The 21,961-nt window shown below is 38.7% G+C and overlaps 4 protein-coding genes across 8 annotated transcripts; 2 read left to right on the top strand and 2 right to left on the bottom strand.

Annotated features, from left to right (window-relative positions):
• Positions 1-428: 428 nt before the first annotated feature.
• On the bottom strand, positions 429-1,171 carry LOC121776659 (protein MAO HUZI 4, chloroplastic-like). The gene is made up of 4 exons (XM_042173844.1): positions 1,055-1,171; positions 831-959; positions 640-728; positions 429-570 (listed from the first exon to the last, which is right to left on the bottom strand). Exons 1-4 carry the CDS (start codon positions 1,169-1,171, stop codon positions 429-431), a joined length of 477 nt encoding a protein of 158 aa, XP_042029778.1.
• A 9,958-nt stretch (positions 1,172-11,129) lies between these two features.
• On the bottom strand, positions 11,130-15,299 carry LOC121776599 (caffeoylshikimate esterase-like). 2 transcript variants are annotated; one of them, XM_042173795.1, is made up of 9 exons: positions 15,151-15,299; positions 14,818-15,014; positions 13,934-13,963; positions 13,274-13,400; positions 13,041-13,187; positions 12,333-12,463; positions 12,108-12,245; positions 11,942-12,040; positions 11,130-11,596 (listed from the first exon to the last, which is right to left on the bottom strand). In XM_042173795.1, the coding sequence occupies exons 1-9, from the start codon at positions 15,194-15,196 to the stop codon at positions 11,387-11,389; spliced, it is 1,125 nt and encodes a 374-aa protein (XP_042029729.1). In that variant the 5' UTR covers positions 15,197-15,299; the 3' UTR covers positions 11,130-11,386. The 2 variants fall into 2 exon arrangements, with proteins under 2 accessions (XP_042029729.1, XP_042029730.1); XM_042173796.1 differs by having other exon boundaries at positions 14,818-15,009; positions 15,151-15,292.
• Positions 15,300-15,879: 580 nt separating this feature from the next.
• Positions 15,880-16,755, top strand: LOC121776453. Its single transcript, XM_042173626.1, has 3 exons — positions 15,880-16,119; positions 16,211-16,265; positions 16,364-16,755. The coding sequence occupies exons 1-3, from the start codon at positions 16,013-16,015 to the stop codon at positions 16,568-16,570; spliced, it is 369 nt and encodes a 122-aa protein (XP_042029560.1). The 5' UTR covers positions 15,880-16,012; the 3' UTR covers positions 16,571-16,755.
• A 927-nt stretch (positions 16,756-17,682) lies between these two features.
• On the top strand, positions 17,683-21,759 carry LOC121775893. Of its 4 annotated transcripts, none has more exons than XR_006045207.1 (4): positions 17,686-18,014; positions 18,590-18,722; positions 18,812-19,030; positions 21,001-21,759. XR_006045207.1 is itself a non-coding variant. In XM_042172975.1 (3 exons), the coding sequence occupies exons 1-3, from the start codon at positions 17,851-17,853 to the stop codon at positions 18,832-18,834; spliced, it is 336 nt and encodes a 111-aa protein (XP_042028909.1). In that variant the 5' UTR covers positions 17,683-17,850; the 3' UTR covers positions 18,835-19,157. The 4 variants fall into 4 exon arrangements, 2 of the variants coding, with proteins under 2 accessions (XP_042028909.1, XP_042028908.1); XR_006045208.1 differs by having other exon boundaries at positions 21,141-21,759; XM_042172975.1 differs by lacking the exon at positions 21,001-21,759 and having other exon boundaries at positions 17,683-18,014; positions 18,590-18,738; positions 18,812-19,157.
• The last annotated feature ends 202 nt before the right edge of the window (positions 21,760-21,961 follow it).

Here is a 21,961-nt window from a genome sequence, read left to right on the forward strand (position 1 = left end):
CTGTGACGTAAACCAGCTTGATCGTGAATATTAGAATTAGCCTCTCCTGAACCATCAGTTTTTGGTGATATTAGATAAAAGTGGAAACAGTTTGATAATGTTGTTTAGGATGCTCTTATTGATATTTTATATTGGCGCAAGTCGCTAACCGATTGCCGATTTTGCTGAGTATTGTATCATTGTGTGGATTGTTATAGCATCTTGTATGATTTATTAAGAAGATAAGCAGGTATAGGTTGGCAGGTTTGTACTATTTAACCATGATACAACTAGAATAAATTTGGGCTTACATTAATAAAACACACCTTGACTATCTAATGATGTAAACAGAGAGCATGAATGCCATTGTTTCACTGATATATGTAGTAATTTAATGGAATAAAGACTACTCCTATCACTGAATGGATTGATGAAAATTGGTTGCTTGCTCAACGAGTTCCATGCTCTGTTTTCCCGCTCACTGCTTTAGTTATAAAATGTGTAAAAATGCCAATGGGGCAAAACAGCAGGCAAAGAGAAACCGAATGCCGGGTTTCCACGTTGTCTTGCAGTCCATCAAAATAAACCTGCCTGTTTAAATATAAATCGACTGTTAGATCAGTGTTTGTGTTTGGGGACGTGTTAGAGGGAGAGAGAGACCTTGCAGCAAAGAGATCGACAGCTAACAAATGAATCCAAGCAGAAGCGAGTGTCATCTCGCTCGAGAACATCTTGGCGATGCCTGGTAGCTGAAACACAAGTAGATCGGTGAGCATTTTGAATGCGTCCTTTCTCCAAGTTAAACTCAAATATGGTTATAGAACTCGATTCTGCAGTAAAAGAAAACACACCTCGGGCAGCAAGTATTTACTTGCAAACATGTAGCGGATTGTGTCGGGTGTCCACGACAGATAGAGTAGATAAGCATACAAGATGCCAAGAGCAATATAGGGTATGCTGCTTGCCACTATTTTCTTTGTCTGCAAAACCACAGATATAAGCCAAAACTCAGTGATGTTTGATCATACGAGAATTATATATGAAGTAGAATGTGTTTACGGAAATGGGTATTTACAAAGTTAGCTTGGGGCGCGACGACCATGAAGGTGTAACATGGAAGCACAGCAACTGTACCCCATGTAAAAGCACTAGCAGCAATCTGAGAATTCGCAAGCCCTGCCAAATTCACCATTCGATGTAAAATTCTTCCAAGCAACACGAGTATATTGATGCTATAATAGACGAAGCAAGTAAAGACCATTACACGAAGCAGATACGAGTGAGCTTTTTCTGTGTACAGCCCTTGTTCCAGGATTTGGCATAGTAATAGTTCTTGAGCCTCCAAGAAAATTACAGCTTGACCGTTGGCTCTTACCAAGAAGCCCAATTTTCGTGCTTTCAAGAGAAACGTTACTCGCTCGGGCGTTACATGGGTTAGTAGTGGGTGGTCTTGTGTGAAGATCAACCTACAAGATGATGCAGAAACCAACTGTGAGAATCTGATCACATTGCACCAGCGCAAGCTGTATAAAAGATCTAAATATGGAAAGCAAATTCCCTGTTGAATTGTTGCATCAAAACAAATAAACAAGTCCCTATGAGTTACTAGTGCCAACTAATCAAAAATGCAAGAAACTTGCTCCAAAATCATGTTTAATGATAGTAAAATGCAAAATGTAAAAATCAAGAGAAAGCCAAAGACAATTGAATCCAGCATTGGGCATGCAGCAAATTTAAGAAGGGAAAATCGGGTTTGTGGGGGAGTTTACACTAAATATTACGTAAATGTACCCATTTTGTTATCTATTCCACAAATGGGAAAAACGCCAACCACATTGGCGTTTTTATTAGTAAAAACGCCAACCTCATTGGCGTGTTTTTAGGTAAATACGCCAACGATGATGGCGTTTTATACTTGTGCCGTATTTTGGGTGTATGCTCTCGGATTGTAATTACGATTAAACACGCCAACTTGGTTGGCGTGTATAAATAAAAAAACGCATTTGTAAATGGCGTGTTTTCTTTGTTGAAACGCCGAACATATTGACGTTTTGTAAAAGACGCCAACCGGAGTGGCGTATTTACTTAATCATGAAAAACGTCATTCTGAGTGGCGTGTTTAATCAGACTGATATACCATGCGTTCCTCCCCCAAATCGCGAAAACCTCACAACACACAGCCTTCGCGATTTCTCCAGCTGCGCGCCTTCTCTCCGTGATTTCGGCCTACATTCATCAATCGGTGCTATTTTCCCCCAAATTCATCTATTTTATTCGGTTAGTATGCTTACCTTTTACATAATTATAGTAATTGGTGGATAGCTAGGGTTTGTAATGGGTTGTGAATTGAGTAGAAATATTATGCATTTTGGATTGGTTGAATGATATTATTGTTGATTATTATGTTGGATTGTGTTGGGTTTAAGTTAATTTGTGTATAAATTTGATTATAAGCCTAAACCCTAGGGTTTTTATAGCTAAAAAATTGGGCAAATTGTTTTGATTTATGTGGGTTTTGGTTGATTAGTTTAGATTGTTAAATTTGTTTAGGTTAGGCAAAATTGAAATTGGTAGGTTGGGCGAATTGTTAATTGAAATTGTTAATTTTGTGTAGGTGAATTGGTTTATGATTTTGAATGTGCAATGTTGTGTAACTTGCTTATTTGATGTTGGTGTTCAATTTTGTGATATTGGATTAAATTGTATCTAATTATTGAAATGGTTTATGGTTGGTTATTGTTGAATTTGGTTTATGAAATTGGATTAAATGTTATGGTTGGTTATTGTTGAATTTGAATTATGTAGGTAAATTATGGCATCATCTTCAACCTCTCGTCGTCGGCTTGCATGTGGTCCTGCGGATCCATCTGTATTATATTTTCAGAGACAACACGTCTCTAACAACATATGGGCAGGAGTTCCATCCGAAGATGTACGCTGCCGACGATTTGAAGGAAAAATTTGGGATGTTCCCATCCAGCAACATGTCTTGACAATAGTGGACCAGATGGGGTTTGGGGGTATGTTAAGGTGTGGTAAACCAAAAGAAATTGACCACCATCTTATCACAGCTCTGATTGAACGTTGGAGGCCAGAGACTCACACGTTTCACTTTCCAGTCGGTGAAGCGACTGTGACACTGGAAGACGTGGAGGTCTTATGGGGCCTGAAAGTTGATGGAGAGGCTCTGACAACTTACATCCCCCCGACGGACGCGGGATATTGGACGGACAGGTGTATGGATTTTCTAGGATTCATACCGGAAGCATCCGAGTTGAAGGAAATGGCTTTTAAGCAGACGAGCTTATCGCGCCAATTGAGGATTGAGCTGTCTAATGACCACGAACACTACATATATGCTCAGCGGGCTCGTATCTATTGTCTGCTATTACTTGGTGGTCTGATGATCCCCAACGCCACCGGAAATAAAATTCCGTTCTTCTACCTACACTTTTTCATGGATATAGAACGGTGTTCTACATATAGCTGGGGTGGGGCGACGCTTGCTTGCTTGTACCACAATTTGTGTGAAGCGGCCGTTGGTCAGAGGACGGATGTAGGGGGAGCCTTAACTCTATTACAACTTTGGGCTTGGGAGAGAATCCCAAATATTAGACCGAGGATGCTAGATCCCGTGCATACAGACTATCTACCATGTGCAAGCGCGTAAGTTGTTCATTAATTGCGTTTTTAAACTTAATGTTCATCAATTTTCGTGTTCTTCGCTCATAATTTAAATTTTTTAGATGGAATGGCCCGGCGTCATATGTAAAAGCACCCGGACATTGTGTTGAAAATTTCCGAGATCAGTTCTCCATGATGCATCCTAATCAGGTACTTCATATATTTATAAAATGTTTTTGGTTTTTTGTTTTTTGTTTTTATGGAAATTATTTTGAAAAATTTGTATCACATGTAGTTTATTTGGAGGCCTTATCTCCACCGGGAGTTGCCGGAAAGTTGTGATGCCGGTCGTCCTATATGGATGTCGATCACAACGCTTATTTGTTGGAATCTGGCTGAGCCACACCTGCCACACCGAGTGTTGCGCCAATTCGGGATTGTCCAACCGTATATCCCGGATCTCCCCCGGTTCCACGGTTCTGATTTTTTGAAACAGGATCGCCGTGGAAAAGCTGGTCGGAATTGGGTTCAATGGCACGCCAATTATATACAGGAGTGGGACAACAGACACTTTACGATATGGACTGATCTGGAGGACAGTACTGAGCCTGTTGCAACGGAAGAATATATGAATTGGTTTCGCCAGATCACTGTGGTGTATTTAACCAAACCCGGCGTGCATGCTGAAGAGGGATTCCACGAAACCGCATCTTCTCATAACTTTACGGTACATTATTCATACTTAACTAAACCCTGATTACTTATTCAAATTCATATTATGATATGTACTTAACTTTGAAAAATTGTAGGTGGAGACGCTTCACAAAATACGTCACTATCTAAGTGGTCGAGCTGCGACAGGACATTTCTGTCCGGATATGGAAACCATTTCGAGGATGGTTGAAGAAGGACTGCAGATATCCGGGGAGCCTCAGCTGATGGACTACCCTCCTTCGCAGCGCTCTGCAATGGACGTGGACGTACCCATAAGGCAAAAGGCAAAACGACGAACCAAGCAGAAAACCGTCCGCGGAGAGTCGTCATCTCAGTTCGTACACGACTCCGATGACGATTTTGAGGACCCACCTCCACCGAGCTCTGCACTTCGAGGCCGTCATTCTATTAGCCATACCGGTGGTACCGGAGAAGATATTGGCCTCAGTGATGTCCCCGCTTCTCCACCGCGGTCGTCTGTGCAGGAGGATCTTGAGAACGCTGTTGTTCAAGATACTCCTCCCTCAAGGATCCCTAGATCTACATCTACTATTGGGAAGGGGATACGGCGTCTGTTTATGCGGAAACGTCGTGACGATTGAACTAATTTGAACTCTTGATATTACTGTAATTTGATATTGATGTTTTTTCATTTGATTTGAACTCATTGATTTTAAGTCTTTATGATTAAGTATTTGGATGTCTGAATTATTATTTCCTAGTAGAAATGAAAATGAAAACAGGCAAATAAAGAGATATTGGCGTTTTTAAGTTAGTTTATATTTTTGCCCGTTTTGTCTACGACGAATGCGGACATTCTGAACAAACACGCCATTCCCGTTGGCGTTTTTAATAAGACGCCATTCCCGTTGGCGTGTTATTTAAAAACGCCATTCCCGTTGGCGTTTTTAAGTTAGTTTATATTTTGCCCGTTTTGTCTACGACGAATGCGGACATTCTGAACAAACACGCCATTCCCGTTGGCGTTTTTAATAAGACGCCATTGCCGAGGTGCCGAGCCAGCGGCCGAGGTGCCGAGCAGGCGGCCGAGATGCCGAGCCAGCGGCCGAGGTGCCGAGCAGGCGGCTGAGGTGCCGAGCAGGCGGCTGAGGCGTTTTTAATAAGACGCCATTGCCGTTGGCGTGTTATTTAAAAACGCCAACGCCATTGGCGTTTTTAAGTTAGTTTTTTCGTTGCTCGTTTTTTCTACGCCGAAAGCGGACATTCTGAACAAACACGCCAGTCCCGTTGGCGTGTTTCAGTAATAACACGCCATTCACGTTGGCGTTTTAAAGTGAAAAGACGCCAATTAAGTAGGCGTCTCTTCAAACACGCCACTCACATCGGCGTGTCCTATAAAAAAACGCTCCCACAGCTAAGAGTTTTTAATCATTTCATCATTATTCAATATATAAGTACATACAAATATTACCCTATACATTAGTCCAAATCTTGCTAAATACAGAAATCCAATATTACACAATGCATACGTTCAATTGTCTCGCCTTTTCCGCGTAAAAAAGCTACGGATCCCCTTCCCGATTCTGGCGGTTGAGAGTCTAGACGGAGGAGTCTCTCGCACAACGACATTCTCTAAATCAACCCCAAAATATTCGTCTCGCACAGAAGACCGAGGTGGAGAATGTGGGACATCACTGAGACCGATGTGTTCGCCTGTACCACCAGTGTGGCTGACAGAGTGACGACCTCGAACTGCAGATCTTGGTGGAGGTGGAGGCATAAAATCGTGATCGACATCATCAGTGTGACTGACAGAATGACGACCTCGAACTGCATATCTTGGTGGAGGTGGAGGCAAAGAATCGTCAGCGGCATCATCTATCAACTGATTATCCATCCTTGGTGGAGGTGGATGCAAAAAATCGTCAGCGGCATCATCTACCAACTGAGTATCCATCCTTGAATGAGCATTCGGGCAGTTGCGCCTGTCGTGACCTGGTTGACGGCAATGTTTACATCGGCGTCGGGCTCGTGGCTGGTCAGCTTCACGGACATCCATCTGATTAGGAATCCTAGTAGTACGGTATCGACCGCGACTTTTAGGCATTAACTGAGCTCGTGAACATTGCAAAGTCCATTCAGGCACGGCCCAATAATCTTGGTGTCTGGGTGGATTGAACACCGTAGAATATTGGTGTACCCAAACACTTGTGCGGTATACGGGATCAACAAGCGACAGCATGTTGTCGTTTCTAAAACGCGCAACTGCCGCTGCATGTGAACATGGAAGTCTCCACATCTGCCACTTTTGACATTTGCAGTGCGAGTCCAAGTACTTTACCTTCCACTTATTAGCGCCCTTTCCACCAATTCGACGCTTTGTTCGAACCACATAATGCCCTGCAATTGTGTTGGGTGCTCTCACATTATGCAATTGACCTTTTGCATCATTTTTGCACACCTTTTCATGCGCCCACGGGGTAAGTGGTGTGGCACACTGTGTTGATGCAATTGACCGGTCATTGAACCATTCTATTGTCCTCCAGAATATCATATCAATGCAAGCTTTAATTGGGAGTTGTCTTGCGCCTCTCAACACATTGTTGTAAGATTCCACCATATTAGTGGAAACCTCACCCCATCTTTTGTGTTTGTCATACGCCAGATTCCATTTTTCTAACTCCACGGCATCAAGGTACTGCAAAGCCTCGTTGTTGACGTTTCGAAGTAAACGACGTCTGATCTTAAACTTGCGCTTCTTGGTAGCAATACCAATTTTCCAAACAAGTCTTTTGACCATGATACCTTTGTGATTCTGCAAAACATTCTTTCTAACATGTACCAAGCAAAATCTGTGATGACCCACATTGGGTTCTTCTTTCCATATGGGAGAATTCATTGCATCTATGATTCCCACATGCCTATCAGATATGACACATATTTCATGCTTTGCTACATGAAGTCTAATGCGTTCCATAAACCAATTCCAACTTTCTTTGGTTTCCTCATCAACAATGGCATATGCAACAGGCAAACATTTCTTATTAGCATCAAATCCAACGGCAATAAGAATTTTACCTCGACATCGTCCACGTAGATGAGTTCCATCAACCGTTAAAACTGGTTTGCATAGTTGAAAAGCCTCCACAGCTGGTCCAAAAGCCCAGAATACGTACTTGAATACCTTGTTCATACCATTGCTTAATATGTCATCGTGCATCCATTCCACAATTGTGCCAGGATTTTGTCTTTGCACTTCATTCAAATAAGCTGGTAAAACTTTGAACGACCACTCCCATCCACCGTATACAAGCTCAATCGCTGTCCTCCGAGCATACCATGCTTTCTTGTAACTAACTTTGACATGAAATCTATTTTCAATATCCGCCACAATTGCTTTTACCTTGTAGCAAGGATCGTTTTCTATCTGATGGCGAACACTCAACGCTATCATACCCGACGAAAGATTAGCGTGACCATTATAGTTACGATCCCCCATGCAAGTATGAGCAGTGCTGAACACTCTAATTTGCCAGTGTTCATCATGCTTCCTCAGTGTTGCTCGGCACTCCCACAAACATGGCGGTAAGGACTTATCTTTCGGATTTCCCTGTGGCCACTTACAAACTGCATGCCATCTCTTTCCTTTACTTTCAACAACTGTATATTGTCGGATTTTTTCCAAATGCCAATGAGTCACAGCTGCCTTCAATTCCAACTTCGTTCTAAATTTAGTATGCAAACCGACATTGGTAGGATCCTTTTCACTCCAATAATGCACACTGGGATCATCACGCTCAAAGTTTTTGGGATCAAAACTATCATATGGACCTGGTAAGGTGCGAAAGTAGTTGATTCCAGGCTGTGGGAACTGTGGAACTACTCTTCCTCCAACTGCCCTTCCACCAACTGATGTTTCTCCAACTGCTGTTTCTCCAAGTGGAATGGATGGTCTTGAAGCAACAAATTGTTCATCATCCGACGGATCACCATCTGAGTCTGTACTAACCGTGTCGGAATCTTCAGAATTATAAGGTGATTGTGGATCAAGAAAGTCGGCTTTATCAGGACCTATTATGTCCTCCACCACATCACAATTGTCACGATCCCCTAAATGCACGCCTCCAGCTTCAAAATCTTGTGTTGCAGCTAAATATGGTTCTTCGGCTCTCGTAGACGTACCAACATCAAAATCTTGTGTTGCAGCAAAATATGGTTCTTGGGCTCTCGTTGACGTACCAGCATCATAACTTATGACATGATGACTATGATGTTGAGTAATTGCCGAATACTCAACATATAATTCAATTACACCTCCAATAACCATACTCTCACTAAACATTAGTTGCATGCATACTTCTTCTAGTTGAACACCTATAAACGTGACTCCGGATCCAAAGCATATAGTACGTTTCCATATTATTTGAATATTGTTTTCATATATGCTTATCCCCATCCTTTCACAAATTTTTTCCACAAGGTCATCGTACGAAATTGTTTCATCCAACATAATGAATCCTTTAGCAAAAGGAGGATCATACGAAATAACTGCTCCGGGAATTATCTTTCCACCCCAATATAAATTGACACACCACGTCATACTATCTGCAATAATGTAAAACACAAATAAATATGTATTATTTTTACATTCATCATTATGTAGAGTCAGCCAAAAAATTGACAAAATAATTCTATTAAATACACTACAATATGTATTATCATAACAATCCATAAAATATACTATAACATATAATAGCATAACAATTGGTCAAAATATTTCCATTAAAATATATACTATCATAATAATCCATCAAAATATTAGTGTACCCATAATAATTGGTCAAACTATTATATTAATTACGCTACAATATATATTATCACAACAATCAATCAAATATTGGAAGACTAATGTTTAGAAGAATGAGTCTAAAATTTGATATACTAACCGATTAGAAGGACTAATGGTTGAAAGAATTAGCCAAATTCAAAATATCCACGCTTAAATCCACCACCGGGTCGACCCGAGCGAAAGGTTTTTATGCGTTTGGGAAGGGTTTTCGCGTTTTGGGGAGGGAAAGTGTTTAGGGTCGCGATGTTGGGGGAGATCTGATAAGGATATGGTTCAACAGAAACACGCCGCTCAAATTGGCGTTTTTAAGCATAACACGCCAACCTCAGTGGCGTTTTTATTAATTAAACACGCCAACTACATTGGCGTTTTACCTGGTATACACGCCAACTTCATTGGCGTTTTTTCCCGTCGCTGTATTTGGCGAAAATACACCTCCAATACGACGCGAAGATAAACGCCAATGAGGTTGGCGTTTTTACTAATAGAAACGCCAATGTGGTTGGCGTTTTTCCCATTTTTGGAATAGATAACAAAATGGGTACATTTACGTAATCTTTAGTGTAAAGTGCCCCATAAACCCGATTTTCCCATTTAAGAAGGATCAACAAACATACTCATTCATCTACAAAAAAAGTAGCAACAAAGACAAGTGACAACACAAACACAAACACACACACACACACATACAAAAGAGGCATTGATTAGACAAGAGTGGAAGCATACCCGGAGAGGAGAAACGCAGGGTGGAAGTCGGAGAAAACAAGAGAATGACATTTCACACAAATAAAAAAGAGAGAGAAAAATGAATCTTGGCTCATTTGCAGAGATGGGGTGTTAATTTATGAAGAACGAGAGAAAAAGTATTTGAGAGGCGAAGACGCCATGTGGCTCGATGCTGAACTGGAGATGCCCACTCACAAATGTTTCTCAGCTGTAAATAGTTGAGGCATTTCAAACCCAAATCCAAAGAGACAGCGTTATTGGATAGAACTAGTCAACTAGGGAAGGGCATTGTCCCTCCGCCGACTAATTTATCCATATGCCTCCTCCTATGCGCACCTGCCACGTGTAATTTGAGAGCATGCGTCATTGTTTCTTCACACCGTCAAAGAAACAGCCATTAATCAGATAATACTCCTATTATTTTTCGTTTTCCTTTTTTCAACCCAACGATTCTGATTAGTATAGGATGGTGACATTTATTGCTATTTGTTACTTTAATTGGTGATTATTTGTTGATGAAATAGTCGTTATTACATCATTTAAGGGTGTGATTCACTGATTTGGGTATTTGCAATTCCTCAATCCCTATAAAAAATATAAATCTTAAAGTTGGTGGTACTCTTTAGAAAATGGATTGACCCATCATGTTGTATAATTTTATATATTCAAATACGCCAAAACCTTGATGCATCGCCGCAATCATTATTTAATTATTGATTAGTATATTAATTAATTGTTGATTAACTGGATGTATGTTCAACTGAATTTTAATTATGGCTGAAGCGCGGTACTATTACTACTATTACTATTCCTTAGGAAAATTGCTAAATTGAATCCAAATTAAGTTCTTGACCACTTGAAACTAGAATGAATCAATTAAGATTTTTGTTGGTATGATCCAAAACCGAAACAACAAAAAGATCTTACTTTTAAAAATAAAATGTTACATCCCACATGAGTGACATGACCAGCACTATTCTAAGGGGTTATTGTTAGTCGCCTATATACAATGCAACCTAACCTAAAAGCACACTCTCATTAGAATAGCATATTTGTCACATGAAGAAGAAATTAATGATTCAGATTTCAGACCCACCAAAAAATCTGGAACATGTCTGGTTTGTTGTCGTTCTGACAAGATTACACGCAGCTAAAATGAAAAAAAAATGTAATCTTTCTCTAATCATGACTTTTAAAGCAAACTTTTCAAAGTAAAAAAATACACAATAAACTGTGTGGAGTTGTGATTGGTGCAACACCAAAATGCCATTATATGTTTGAAATCAAGCTGGCATCGAACCACAATCAATAACCTGTAAAAATCTGTATACCAACACTCTGAGAGATGGAAATGCACTTAACATAGTCACGTGTTTTTCGTGGTTAAATTGCAATCAAGAATGAAAATATCTTGCAAATTCATTTGGTTTTCTGCAGTCTTGTGAGTTTTAAATTCTTTCTTGCAGCTCTACAAGTACCTTAAACGAATACTGGAACGCTGTTTTAGCCAAAGCACACGACGGGAGGCCTTGCTTAGCAGTGCTTGTCGAGCCAATATATGATATCGTTGAAGACTTTGAGTATGATGTCATCAGGCTCTCCCTCGAGCAGGGAGTGGAAGGAGTGGTCGTACAGGTTGAGCGTCTTGTCATGGCTCTGGGCTCTCTCGTATAATGCGTTGCTCACTGATGGATCCGTCACTTTGTCGTCCTTCCCGTGCAGGATCAGCAGTGGCAGAGACACCTGCAGTTGGAACAAGTTTGCGGTTCTCAGAAAAAGAAAAGAAAAAAAATCCTTATTGTAATGAAACGACATTGTTTTGAGCATTAGACATCGTTTTGATCACCGAACGTTTTATCCATATAGGATTTCCCGACTGTCATATCAGCATCGATTTGACTGAAATTAGGATCCGTGAGATAATTGCGAAGGGTTGAAAAGTTGTGATTTGATATTCAAATTCCAAATCTTATGAGATTGATCAGAAGTCAATGCAATTTCATGATTTAAATGACAATTATTCCAAAATACAAAAACGAATAATTAGTGATGGTAGAGGTTGTAATGAAGCGATTGAGAGGGACATACCTTTTCCAATTGTTGCTCGATCTCTTGCGTTGTCCTCAGCAACTCCACGGCTGTTCTTAACCGAGGCTTATGCTTGTAAGCAACGACGTTGTACGCAGTCTGAGTCATGGCAGAAGTTAGACAAAGCTACTAGTCAAATTATCATTAACACGGTCAGAATCACAACCTGTTGTCGCTTCTTCACATCTTTGAACGCCAACTCGGCTAAGTCCTTTTGTGGAACAAGCTTTTGTTTTGGAAACAGTTTCGCTAGTCCAATTAGAATTTGATCCAATGGCCACGGGGGAACCATTTCATCTGCTAACTAGATAGAGATATTTCATCAACTCGAAGCACGGGGAAACTCTCTATGGATGCTTAACTCGTACAAGAGGATAACTAAGTAAGGTACCTTGCACATAGGCGCAGCAAGAACTGCACCATTCCAAGCATCGGCTTGTTTTAGGTGCACCTTGAGGGCTACTGCTCCCCCCATAGATTGCCCGAACAGAAAACTTGGCAAAAGACGAAACTCTGGATTCTCTGCATCGGATACTTTTTTAGCTACGAAACAGCTGAGCAAAAGGAAAACAAAAGGAAAGCATAGCACTACACAGTTAAACCAAATGTTCTAACCTAACTTACTAAGATTAGGCCTTACCATGCACAAGCATCTAGTTTTGGCATCCACGGACACCTATAAATCATCTAAGAAACGACTAATAACAATTACCAATAAGTGCCAAATTCACGTTAAACATTTGTTGAACATCCTCAACTCCAGGGGCTGCATATGTTGTAGCTATTAAACGATTCGATAAATCAAGAATACTCTAGACGTAAACCTACACAAAGACTTCATGTAACCAATTTATCTTCATTTGTACGTGAATTCCATAAGGGATATTTTCTTATAATTTCATAAGCCTCGAGCGCTGCCTCCTCTGATTCATGAAAATGAATGCCTTCGACAACAAAAAGTATAGACTCAACACAACCAAATAGAGATTGTATGTTATAAACATGAATGGAGATTGTATAAATCATCGTATGTAACACCTTTCACTATAGAGATTGTAGAAGTTGTCGTATCTAGCAACTGAGTGTATGGGTATCGTACCTTTCACTTTAGAGTATTGCTCAATGACATCATCAACGATTAGGTCAAATTTTGGAATGTAGCCATGTAGACCTTCTGACAGACCGAATCCTGGGTAATCCATAGCAAAAACGGCATAGCCAGAAGATGCTAACTTTCTGGCAATTCCTAGAAAAATTAAGTAATAGTTTAGTTCCAAGATCCTCCTTAAAAACAATGAAAAATATAACCCAAGTATCTTATGAGCCACATGCCTTCAAAGAAAAAGGTGCATGTATCACCATAACCATGACAATAACAGACCACTGCCTTTGGGGACCAGCTATTTGGAACCCAACTTTTCGAGAAAATTTCCAACCCTCTGGAATTCACATCATACGACTGCGAAAAGATATAGGACAAGTTACCATCAGAAACAACATCAAGAGCTTTTGAATAAACTACAAATACCAAACACTGCAACTCTGGGCTGCTTATAACAGAAAGGAGCATTGCTAGATTCTACCGAAGGCAAGAATGGCTAAGCAAACGATAGTTGCATTGTACACCCTCCCTTGGCACGTAAATGATAGGAAGAAAACTCCTTTTTAGACAAGAAATTTTTTAAAAGAGGAAAACTCAACGTGCTTGTGTGATCCAAGAAGTGAAGGTTGAAATACTCTTAACATATATTACAAAAACCAGTTTCTAAATGTTGAATAAATTCTTTTGACAGGAATCTTAGTGCAGGTTAGACGTTGGGATCTCATGAAGAGACAGTGGAATGATAATGCACGGTTAGAAAGTCATTTTGTAAGAAAATAACAAAGATTAAAGTAGGGAATATAAGAAGAATGTGGCTTAAAGCTTGCAGTCTTGCAAGCATCCCTAGACCTTCAACAACATATTAACCAGCAAAAAAAGAGAAACTTTACCTCTGTCATCTTCAACCTGTCGCATGGCATCTGCGAAAACAAGGGGGGCAGTCTTGAGAACTCTACAAGATTGATTTATGCATATCGACGAGCAAAAACAAAGGACGGGAGATGAAGATAAAGCTCACACTTTACAACTTTCAAGGATAAATAGATTAGAATTCATTGCCGATATGCAGAAAGAAAAAATGCATTAAGCTTTTTGCTTACATCATAGAGTAGAAAAATATGTAATCTTTCAGGACTGTGAATGAAGATGAACCAATGAATGATGTAAATCCGAGCTAAAACCAAGGAAATTGTGTGTGTACTAGCGGTATCTGAAAATCATGATTCATTCAAATAATAGAAACTAAACAATCTGTTTGAAAGGCATATATAGATTGGCATCTTGGCAGTCGGAAGTTCAACGCGCTGACAAGCTTATGATACTCCTATGCAAAGACATCATCACCGGTTTCAGGCAAAGACAAATTGATCCCAACTGAGTGATGTAACTAATGCTTATTTTATTTAATTATTTCTACCACAAACTTTTACTCCATCCCATCTATTAAAAGCATCTCCTTGCATTTTTGGCATTTTAACTTTCAAACATCTTAAACAAACATGGAGCCTAAATTACTGCATATCAACACTCATTCCCAGCCAACGAAACCACACAGTTCAAATTGATTTCCAGCCAACGAAACCACACAGTTAAACAGAGTGCATTCTCATCTTTCGGTGTGTAGCAAACTGCAGAATCCTAATAAACAAAATTCAAAACATATTGAATTTTAACTCAGCAGATTTAATTTCAAACGGCCGAAATTTCAAAAGATTCAATTTTTAACTTAAAACAGATAAATTGTTCAATTATTATTTCAAGAAAAAGCAAAGACCTTAAACAAGATATGATCAATGGAGAGCTGAATGTGCTTGAAGGCCTCACGAGCACGACGCCTAGGGCCCACTTGGTCCATGTCAGCATCCAGAATCTTCTGCAGCTCCTCAGTGACTCCCTCGAACTTCACCGCCTTCCCCATCGCCTTCACTGCTCTCTCAGTCTTCCTCCTTGTGGGAGAAATCTTGGGCTTTACTTCAATTTCATACACAGAAGAAAACCCAGAAGAAATGTAAAGAAAAAGAAGAGAGTGAAAATTCCTAGAAGAGGGAAGAGGGAAAAGGGAATAAAGCAAAGGTGATGACAAGTTGGGATTCGCGTAATTGAATACCATAGAAATGATGCAGCTCAGAAATCTCTGTAGCTCTCAATGCCATGTGGAACTGTGATAGTGGAACGTTAAGAATTCATAATCGTTTTCCATTATTATGCTTTAGGATTAGGAGAGAGAATTAATGTTTTAGCAATTAGATGATAAGATAAATTGTGTATGCATATTAATTAAATATTCTTCTTGAATGATTTTGCTTGGTCGGAACTCACGTAGGACGTTGCTAAAACAAACAATTCAAAGCCAAGATTTTCTTTTCTTTCCGTTTATAATCGTCTTGAATGAATTTTTCCTTTTTTTGTACTCCTTGTATAGAAGTATAAATAAAAAAAAATCTTCTTGACTGTTTTTTTATGGGAAGAGATAAATCGTATATACAAATTAGTTATAGACTTTCACGCCGTAGAAGAAATAATCAAATGATATGTGATAATTTAATTATTTCTTATCTTAAATCAAATTATTTAAAAATATACTGTATTTATTTTCTCAATCAAAATTAATAATTTAATTGGTGAGGGATTGAGATTAATATGATTTGAGCATCGTATCATTGTTCTAATTTTGTCAAATTAATAATTCATAAAAATGATCAATTTAACAAAAAAATTGAGGCAATGTAGACCGCCCAAATTTTGACGGTGTTTATCTATGTAGTCAAGCCTTTTGTTGACATACATATAAAGTTAATTTCATTTTTATTGGTATCATATAGATAAATATTTTGATAATTTTTGTTTGAAGAAAAAAAGTAGTTGATGTTTTAAAATATCGGCCTTTCGATTCACTTGAATACATTTCCAAAAAATCGGTAGCTTGTTTTTCTTGGGAAATCATCCCAATTTCGCTATAAATTGAGAAGATGGGCGATTGCTGTGAAGATCCAATGACAATGTGCCGGGTCGTTTGCCCCAAGCCCCGCCGGGTCGCCCCGCTCAATCTCAACACTATTTCCAGATTTCACATTCGGTGATTGCCATATTTAATTTCCTTCTTCCCTTTCTCTGATTCGAATCACGCATGTGTTTTGATTTGATGCATCGCATTGTTAATGAAACAGTAATGATTCCGAATCGAATCACGGTGCTGATCTCCTAGGGCTAATCCTTCGCCAGGTAGATTTCTATTGATTTTTTATGCGATTTCATTTGTCATTTTCCTTTCCCCTTTGTATTGCAATTGTTATTCATCAATTCTCACGATTTTGTTGCAGGACTACAATGAAGCAGAGCGATGTGGATATCTAGCATCATCGCCTCCATTTTCGTTTGGATCGCCTCCAACCAGAACTCAAAACCCTGTGGTTCAAGATGCAGATTTCTGGGTTGAAAAGCTGACATTTGATTCATCTTCGGAGGAGCAATTCACAAATTTGGGGAAGAAACAAGCAGCTAATAGATCCAGATTGCAAGGTTTTTGACTGCCATTTCATCCTCCATACATAGCAAAATAATTTTGATCTCTTGAAAAAACCTCAACAAGTCAAACTGAGAAATTAAGCTAATTTCTTGAGAAATGTATATTCCTTATTGTTTCCAACTACTGTAAAGAGCGTATTAGTAAATATATGTATAGCATTTTGAAGCTAATCTCATGATTCATCAACACTCGATAAAAAAGAGAGATTGTTAAAAATGTAACCTTTTTTCTTCATATTGTTTGCTGCTATCAATTCGAGGGAGGCTAAAGAACAAATGCCTAACTTGTTGCGAAGCCTCGCGCAGAATTGGCTACTTAACGGTTTGGTAGGAATATCGACAACGTGATCAAAAAAAAGGCAAATGCCTCGAATCTATTTCCTTGGCCGTAACAAAATGAATGTCAAGTTCGACATGCTTGGCTCTTGAGTGAAGAACTATATTGGAGGCTAAGGATATTGTGTTGAAATTAGAAGGTGCAAAAACTTTCATACCAAGTTGTAGAAGTAAAGATTGCAGTCATACAATTTCTGAAACCACATGAGCAACTCCTGTAATTCAGCCTCTGGGCTGGACTTAGATACAATCTTTTTTTTAGCAGACTATGATACCCAATTTGCTAGAAAGTAAGCGTAATAATAAGTGGTTGATCTCTTGTAATCAATATTGAAAGCCCAGTCTGAGTCAAAGAATCTAGTGAGCTTCAAGGAAGAGGCCCTTTATGTGCAGCCCAAAATCAGTAGTACCATACTTAATTTAAATTAAATATGGTAAGTTATTGGAGTTATGATTTCACTTATAATTTGAAAGAAATGATAAAAAAAGTCATGTCCTTATTTGCTTATAAAAAAGTTAACAAAGTATTAGTATATTTTTTCCTAAAAATGATTAAGTTACATGAATTAATTATTTAATGAATATAGTTGGAGTTCAAAGTCACTCCGGAGTGTACCAACTATAGAGTCAATTCCACATTCATCATTTTAATTGAGAATCGTGTAAACTTGAAAAGTTAGGAAAATGCGATTGCAGATTAAAGATAAAACGTGAAAATTGTAGATAAACCAACTATAAAAAGAAGAAACGAGCGAAAAAGAGAAAACTTTATTGATAAACTTATCTACAAATTATGCTAAACACTAGCTAATAAAATACTTACAATAACAAATTTAAGTAACTTAAAATTAATTATAATTTGATTTTTCAATTTTAACATCGACTACTGAAATCGATTGTAAACGTTCCTGTATCAAAAAAAGTCGGCGGAGGTCGAGAGTTGGTGATGGCGGCAGCCACTTTCAGATATTTGGTGCAGCTACACAGAGACGTTCCCAAAGCGGCGAGATTTTATTCGGAGGGCCTTGGCTTCACCATTGATGTCTGCACTCTCCGTTGGGCCGAGCTCCATTCCGGCCCGCTCAAGCTCTCCCTCCTCCATTCTCCCAGGTGCGTTTCCTATTCTTTGTTTCTCAATTCTGATATTCGATCGCTTATTTATGTTAATGTCGATCAATTCGGGTAGTATATATTTTCAGAATGGCGGTGCTGCAAATGATTGAAAGATTGGGTTTTGAGGCGTAGGGGAAAAAACAGTTTGTTGCTTGGCTCATGTAGTTGAAATTGGAATTAGTTTTATCAAATTATTATTGGTTATTTTTATGATGCAAGAAAATGTGATTGAATATAGGTTTAATGGTTGGCACAACCTTGGTTAGTGCATTGTTTGAAGCAATCTCATAAATTATAGGGTTTGGTTTATGGATGAAGATCATGCTATCGAGTACTGTATCAACTTTTGGTTGTTAGTTAGGTTGAAGCATTCTTATTAGCAAATACTAAACCCTTTCAAATATAATCAAGTTCTTTTGATGGCTTTTGGGGCTTCTTTTCGTGTTACAGCGGTTGGCTTGTAATCCATACAAACAGTTTTTTTTATTGCATTGATTAGGTGCTTGCTTGAAAGACGTGAAGAAAAATTCTCTTTAACCAGCTTGTTAATATGCCATGCTCTATTTTTGCAGCAACTGTGTTGAACAGAAGGGTTATTCGTCGCTCCTATCCTTCACAGTAACAGACATCAATAGTACTGTGACGAAGTTGATGACCTTAGGTGCCGAACTGGATGGCCCAATCAAGCATGAAATCCATGGAAAAGTAGCCTCCGATATTGGTTTACACCTTAAGCTAACTTCTTTAGTCAGGCATCTCCTCCTTAGATTAATTTATGCATTGACTTTCAACAGGTGGCAGCGATGAAGTGTGCTGATGGGCATGTGTTAGGTCTGTACGAGCCTGCTTAGAAGCTCAAAAAATGAGTATTGCAACGGTAATGACAAATTGATGGAACAAAATGTATCTTTCTGGTGCATACCCAGTTGTGATTGCAGTTTGAAGGAAGGTTTTTCATGAGATGCTCGATGGCATAGAAGTAAGGCTTTCTCCCACTGTCGACGACGCTCCTGGTATGCAGCAACGCCTACACCGTAAAATCTGTTGAGCACTGCTGATTTTTGAAATGGCTGTTGCATTGATAGAATTCATTTTTGAATAATCAAATTTTTTGAATGACCAAAGTGAATGTTTTCTCTCGATTTGAAGCATTTAGATTTCATACAACTACTATTGTTTCAGCATGGATTCCATCTGAGTAGTATAGACAGGAGCTCTCTTAGTAATGGAAAGTGCAAGTTTGCAACTTCAAGTTCTAACTTAATTTCGATAAATTACAGCTTTTGACCTGTCCAGCGCAGCTGGTGTTTTGATAATATTGTTATTTTCTGTTTCCGTACATAGTTGATTATCAAGAAATATTTAAGTAATTGGAGAGATGCCAAAATATATAACAAAATGTGTGCAACTGTAATTTTCTCGTCGTGATTAACTAGCATATCAACAAAAACTGTGTGCAACTGTAGTTGTGTGCTGTGTTTTTAATAAATCCTGTTTCAACAAATCATTGTACTAGATATTAACTTGGCCATAGTTACAATTTTTTTATCTTTAATAGGTATTAACAAGAATGCATAATATAAAAAATAAGTAACAAAGGAGAATATATTATTAGTTCGAGTTTCAAAAAAAAAACGCTTAAAATGGTGCCCATTTCTTGTGATTTAGCTCGGCCTGGCCCATTTGACCCACCTATTCAACTGGCCGAACTGGGTTTGAGTGGGTTCAGCCCAATGAAGCCTATTTGATGTTAGTATTTATTTTTGTATGTTCTTTTAGAGAACAATGTATCTGCCGTGCTATATAGTTAATTAGCCTTTGCCTTTTTGATTCTCAGTGAACCTAGAGCGCCCAATGGTGTAGTGAGAATGTTGTTTGCATGAGATTTGGAAATCAAATATGTGAACTGTAACTTATGCAGTCCTCTGTATGATTTGGTTCAGGATATAAGTATATTGTTACAATGCCTCCTGCCGTGTTATCAAGAATACTCGCTTCTTACATTGTTTGCATTGTTGGTTATATTTTTCTTTATAATCGTCTTCCTCTTGCGCAATTCTTCATTGTTCAAGTTTTAGATTAAGTATTCGCGTACAACATAAGAAGTGCTGCAAAAATATAATTGGAATCTGCCTACCAATATGGAGTACCTATGATCATTGAGTTTTTTAAGAAAAATTGTGAGCCACTTTTCATCCATGTTTGCTTTATCCAGATGACCGAGTGGGGTCTGATGCATATGTGATATGTCAATATTTGGAAAAGAAAATAGGAAATGAACTCTGGTAGACAATGTTTTGGAAATATACTCCAAGAATGGTCAAGGATGGGTTGTTTAGGGCCTAAGCACTGCGTCATCAATGTAAACAGCATACTTAATGACGAGTGCGACCATATTTGTGTTAGGCAGTTGGGAGCCGCTTAATAAATTTGGCTATAGAAGTTTAGTCAAGTTTGAGATTTAGTGTAACGAAGATTTCAAGTCATAAATTGGCTTTGATCCAACCAATCTAAGCAGCAGCAGAAGGCTCTGCTATGAACTACAGATGCCAATTGGTTCATTGTAACAAATCCAAACTAAACTATTCACAAGTAAAATTTCCAGAGCTACTCATGAGTGAAGTTTTTTTTTTTGTGACTTCATTCATTTCAAGGTATTTGTTGCATGAACATGCCACAAGGAAGCTTCTATAGATATATGATATATCATATATGCAAGTTTTTTACTCATTTTCCTGTAAATTTCCATACTTGCTAACTGTTAATTAAAATTCCTCTTATATGTTCATTTTCTATATATGGAATTTGAGGAACAAGGGAAAGCATGCTGATTGAAGTCGTTGAAGTACATTTACCGTATTTATTTAATTTTATGCACGAAATCGTCATAATGGAAGTGAGTACAGTAGCTGATCCATGAAGTGACAAGTGAACAAACATCTTGAATCTCATGATGCAAGCTAGAAATTTTTTGCTATTGCAGATATAATTTTGTAGTGGTAGTGCAAGTTGGCCACCTTTTGGCATGAGAATAAATCTGATGGTGACCGATCCTAGCCCGTAAGCAATGCCAAACATGTGTATATCACCAATCTTTTCAAGATCCATCTATATATCTTGCAGGATCTCTCTTCCACCATCTTTCTGCACGTCATTTCAGCAAATTTGCATGCCAACAGGCCGCGTCACTTGCTTTCTTCGCGCATTATAGCTTCCGTCTTTGTCTTGTATCATTATTGAGTGCAAATGGGTCGAGCACAGACGACAAAAACCAGGTACCCAATTCGTCCTTTTACTCTAGGGCTGCCAAGATGAGTTAGGATAATATATTTTGGGAAATATAAAGATATTCTTGAGTTAGAAAAGTAATGGAATGGAATGGAAATAAGAGACTTGGTTGACTATGGCCAAAACCCAAAGCCCAAAGGCAGTGCTCTCTACACATGGCTGTTGGTATGTTAAAGTGGCTACTCATGCTTGTCACTGTGCTGCCACAGATCTTATGTGATAGCTACCAATATCACTAGTACATGTTGTCGGGTTTCTCTTTCCCATCTTGCTTCATTCCCGCACGTTTTTATTTATCTATACTTTCAGCGCGATGCACGTTTGTTGTAGCTATACTTGCAAAATATCATTTGTGGTCCCTAAACTGTATCTTTTGTAGCTATACTTGCAAAATATCATTTGTGGTCCCTAAACTGTATCTTTTGCTCGTTTCAAGTGCTTTTTTTTACCATTCTTTTTTCTCTCAATAATCTCTTTCCCTCTCCTCTGCATACCTTTCTTATGGAGAAAAGCTTCGATGTCGAAAACAGCCGGAACCGGAGTGCAACTATTTTCTGGTTTTGGGTAATAAATTTACTTACGCAAGTTGACATTTGCCGTGATGCCGACCTCACCCTAAAATACTTATTAAAAAATACTCCATATTTTTATGCCAA

Source organism: Salvia splendens, chromosome 18 (genome assembly GCF_004379255.2).
Source record: "Salvia splendens isolate huo1 chromosome 18, SspV2, whole genome shotgun sequence".
Taxonomy (NCBI): Eukaryota; Viridiplantae; Streptophyta; class Magnoliopsida; order Lamiales; family Lamiaceae; genus Salvia; species Salvia splendens.

Excerpts from the sequence above, each read along its gene's own strand:
- LOC121776659 (XM_042173844.1), bottom strand. The coding sequence starts at position 1,171 with ATGGTGAATTTGGCAGGGCTTGCGAATTCTCAGATTGCTGCTAGTGCT. Across the intron at positions 960-1,054 it reads TCGCGCCCCAAGCTAACTTT|ACAAAGAAAATAGTGGCAAG; the intron begins GTAAATACCCAT and ends GTGGTTTTGCAG. Across the intron at positions 729-830 it reads GTAAATACTTGCTGCCCGAG|CTACCAGGCATCGCCAAGAT; the intron begins GTGTGTTTTCTT and ends CTTGTGTTTCAG.
- LOC121776599 (XM_042173795.1), bottom strand. The coding sequence starts at position 15,196 with ATGGCATTGAGAGCTACAGAGATTTCTGAGCTGCATCATTTCTATG. Across the intron at positions 15,015-15,150 it reads TGAGCTGCATCATTTCTATG|TAAAGCCCAAGATTTCTCCC; the intron begins GTATTCAATTAC and ends ATGAAATTGAAG. Across the intron at positions 12,464-13,040 it reads GCAATACTCTAAAGTGAAAG|AGAATCCAGAGTTTCGTCTT; the intron begins GTACGATACCCA and ends TATCCGATGCAG.
- LOC121776453 (XM_042173626.1), top strand. The coding sequence starts at position 16,013 with ATGGGCGATTGCTGTGAAGATCCAATGACAATGTGCCGGGTCGTTTGC. Across the intron at positions 16,120-16,210 it reads ATTTCCAGATTTCACATTCG|TAATGATTCCGAATCGAATC; the intron begins GTGATTGCCATA and ends TTAATGAAACAG. Across the intron at positions 16,266-16,363 it reads TAGGGCTAATCCTTCGCCAG|GACTACAATGAAGCAGAGCG; the intron begins GTAGATTTCTAT and ends ATTTTGTTGCAG.
- LOC121775893 (XM_042172974.1), top strand. The coding sequence starts at position 17,851 with ATGGCGGCAGCCACTTTCAGATATTTGGTGCAGCTACACAGAGACGTT. Across the intron at positions 18,015-18,589 it reads TCCCTCCTCCATTCTCCCAG|CAACTGTGTTGAACAGAAGG; the intron begins GTGCGTTTCCTA and ends CTATTTTTGCAG. Across the intron at positions 18,723-18,811 it reads AGCATGAAATCCATGGAAAA|GTGGCAGCGATGAAGTGTGC; the intron begins GTAGCCTCCGAT and ends GACTTTCAACAG.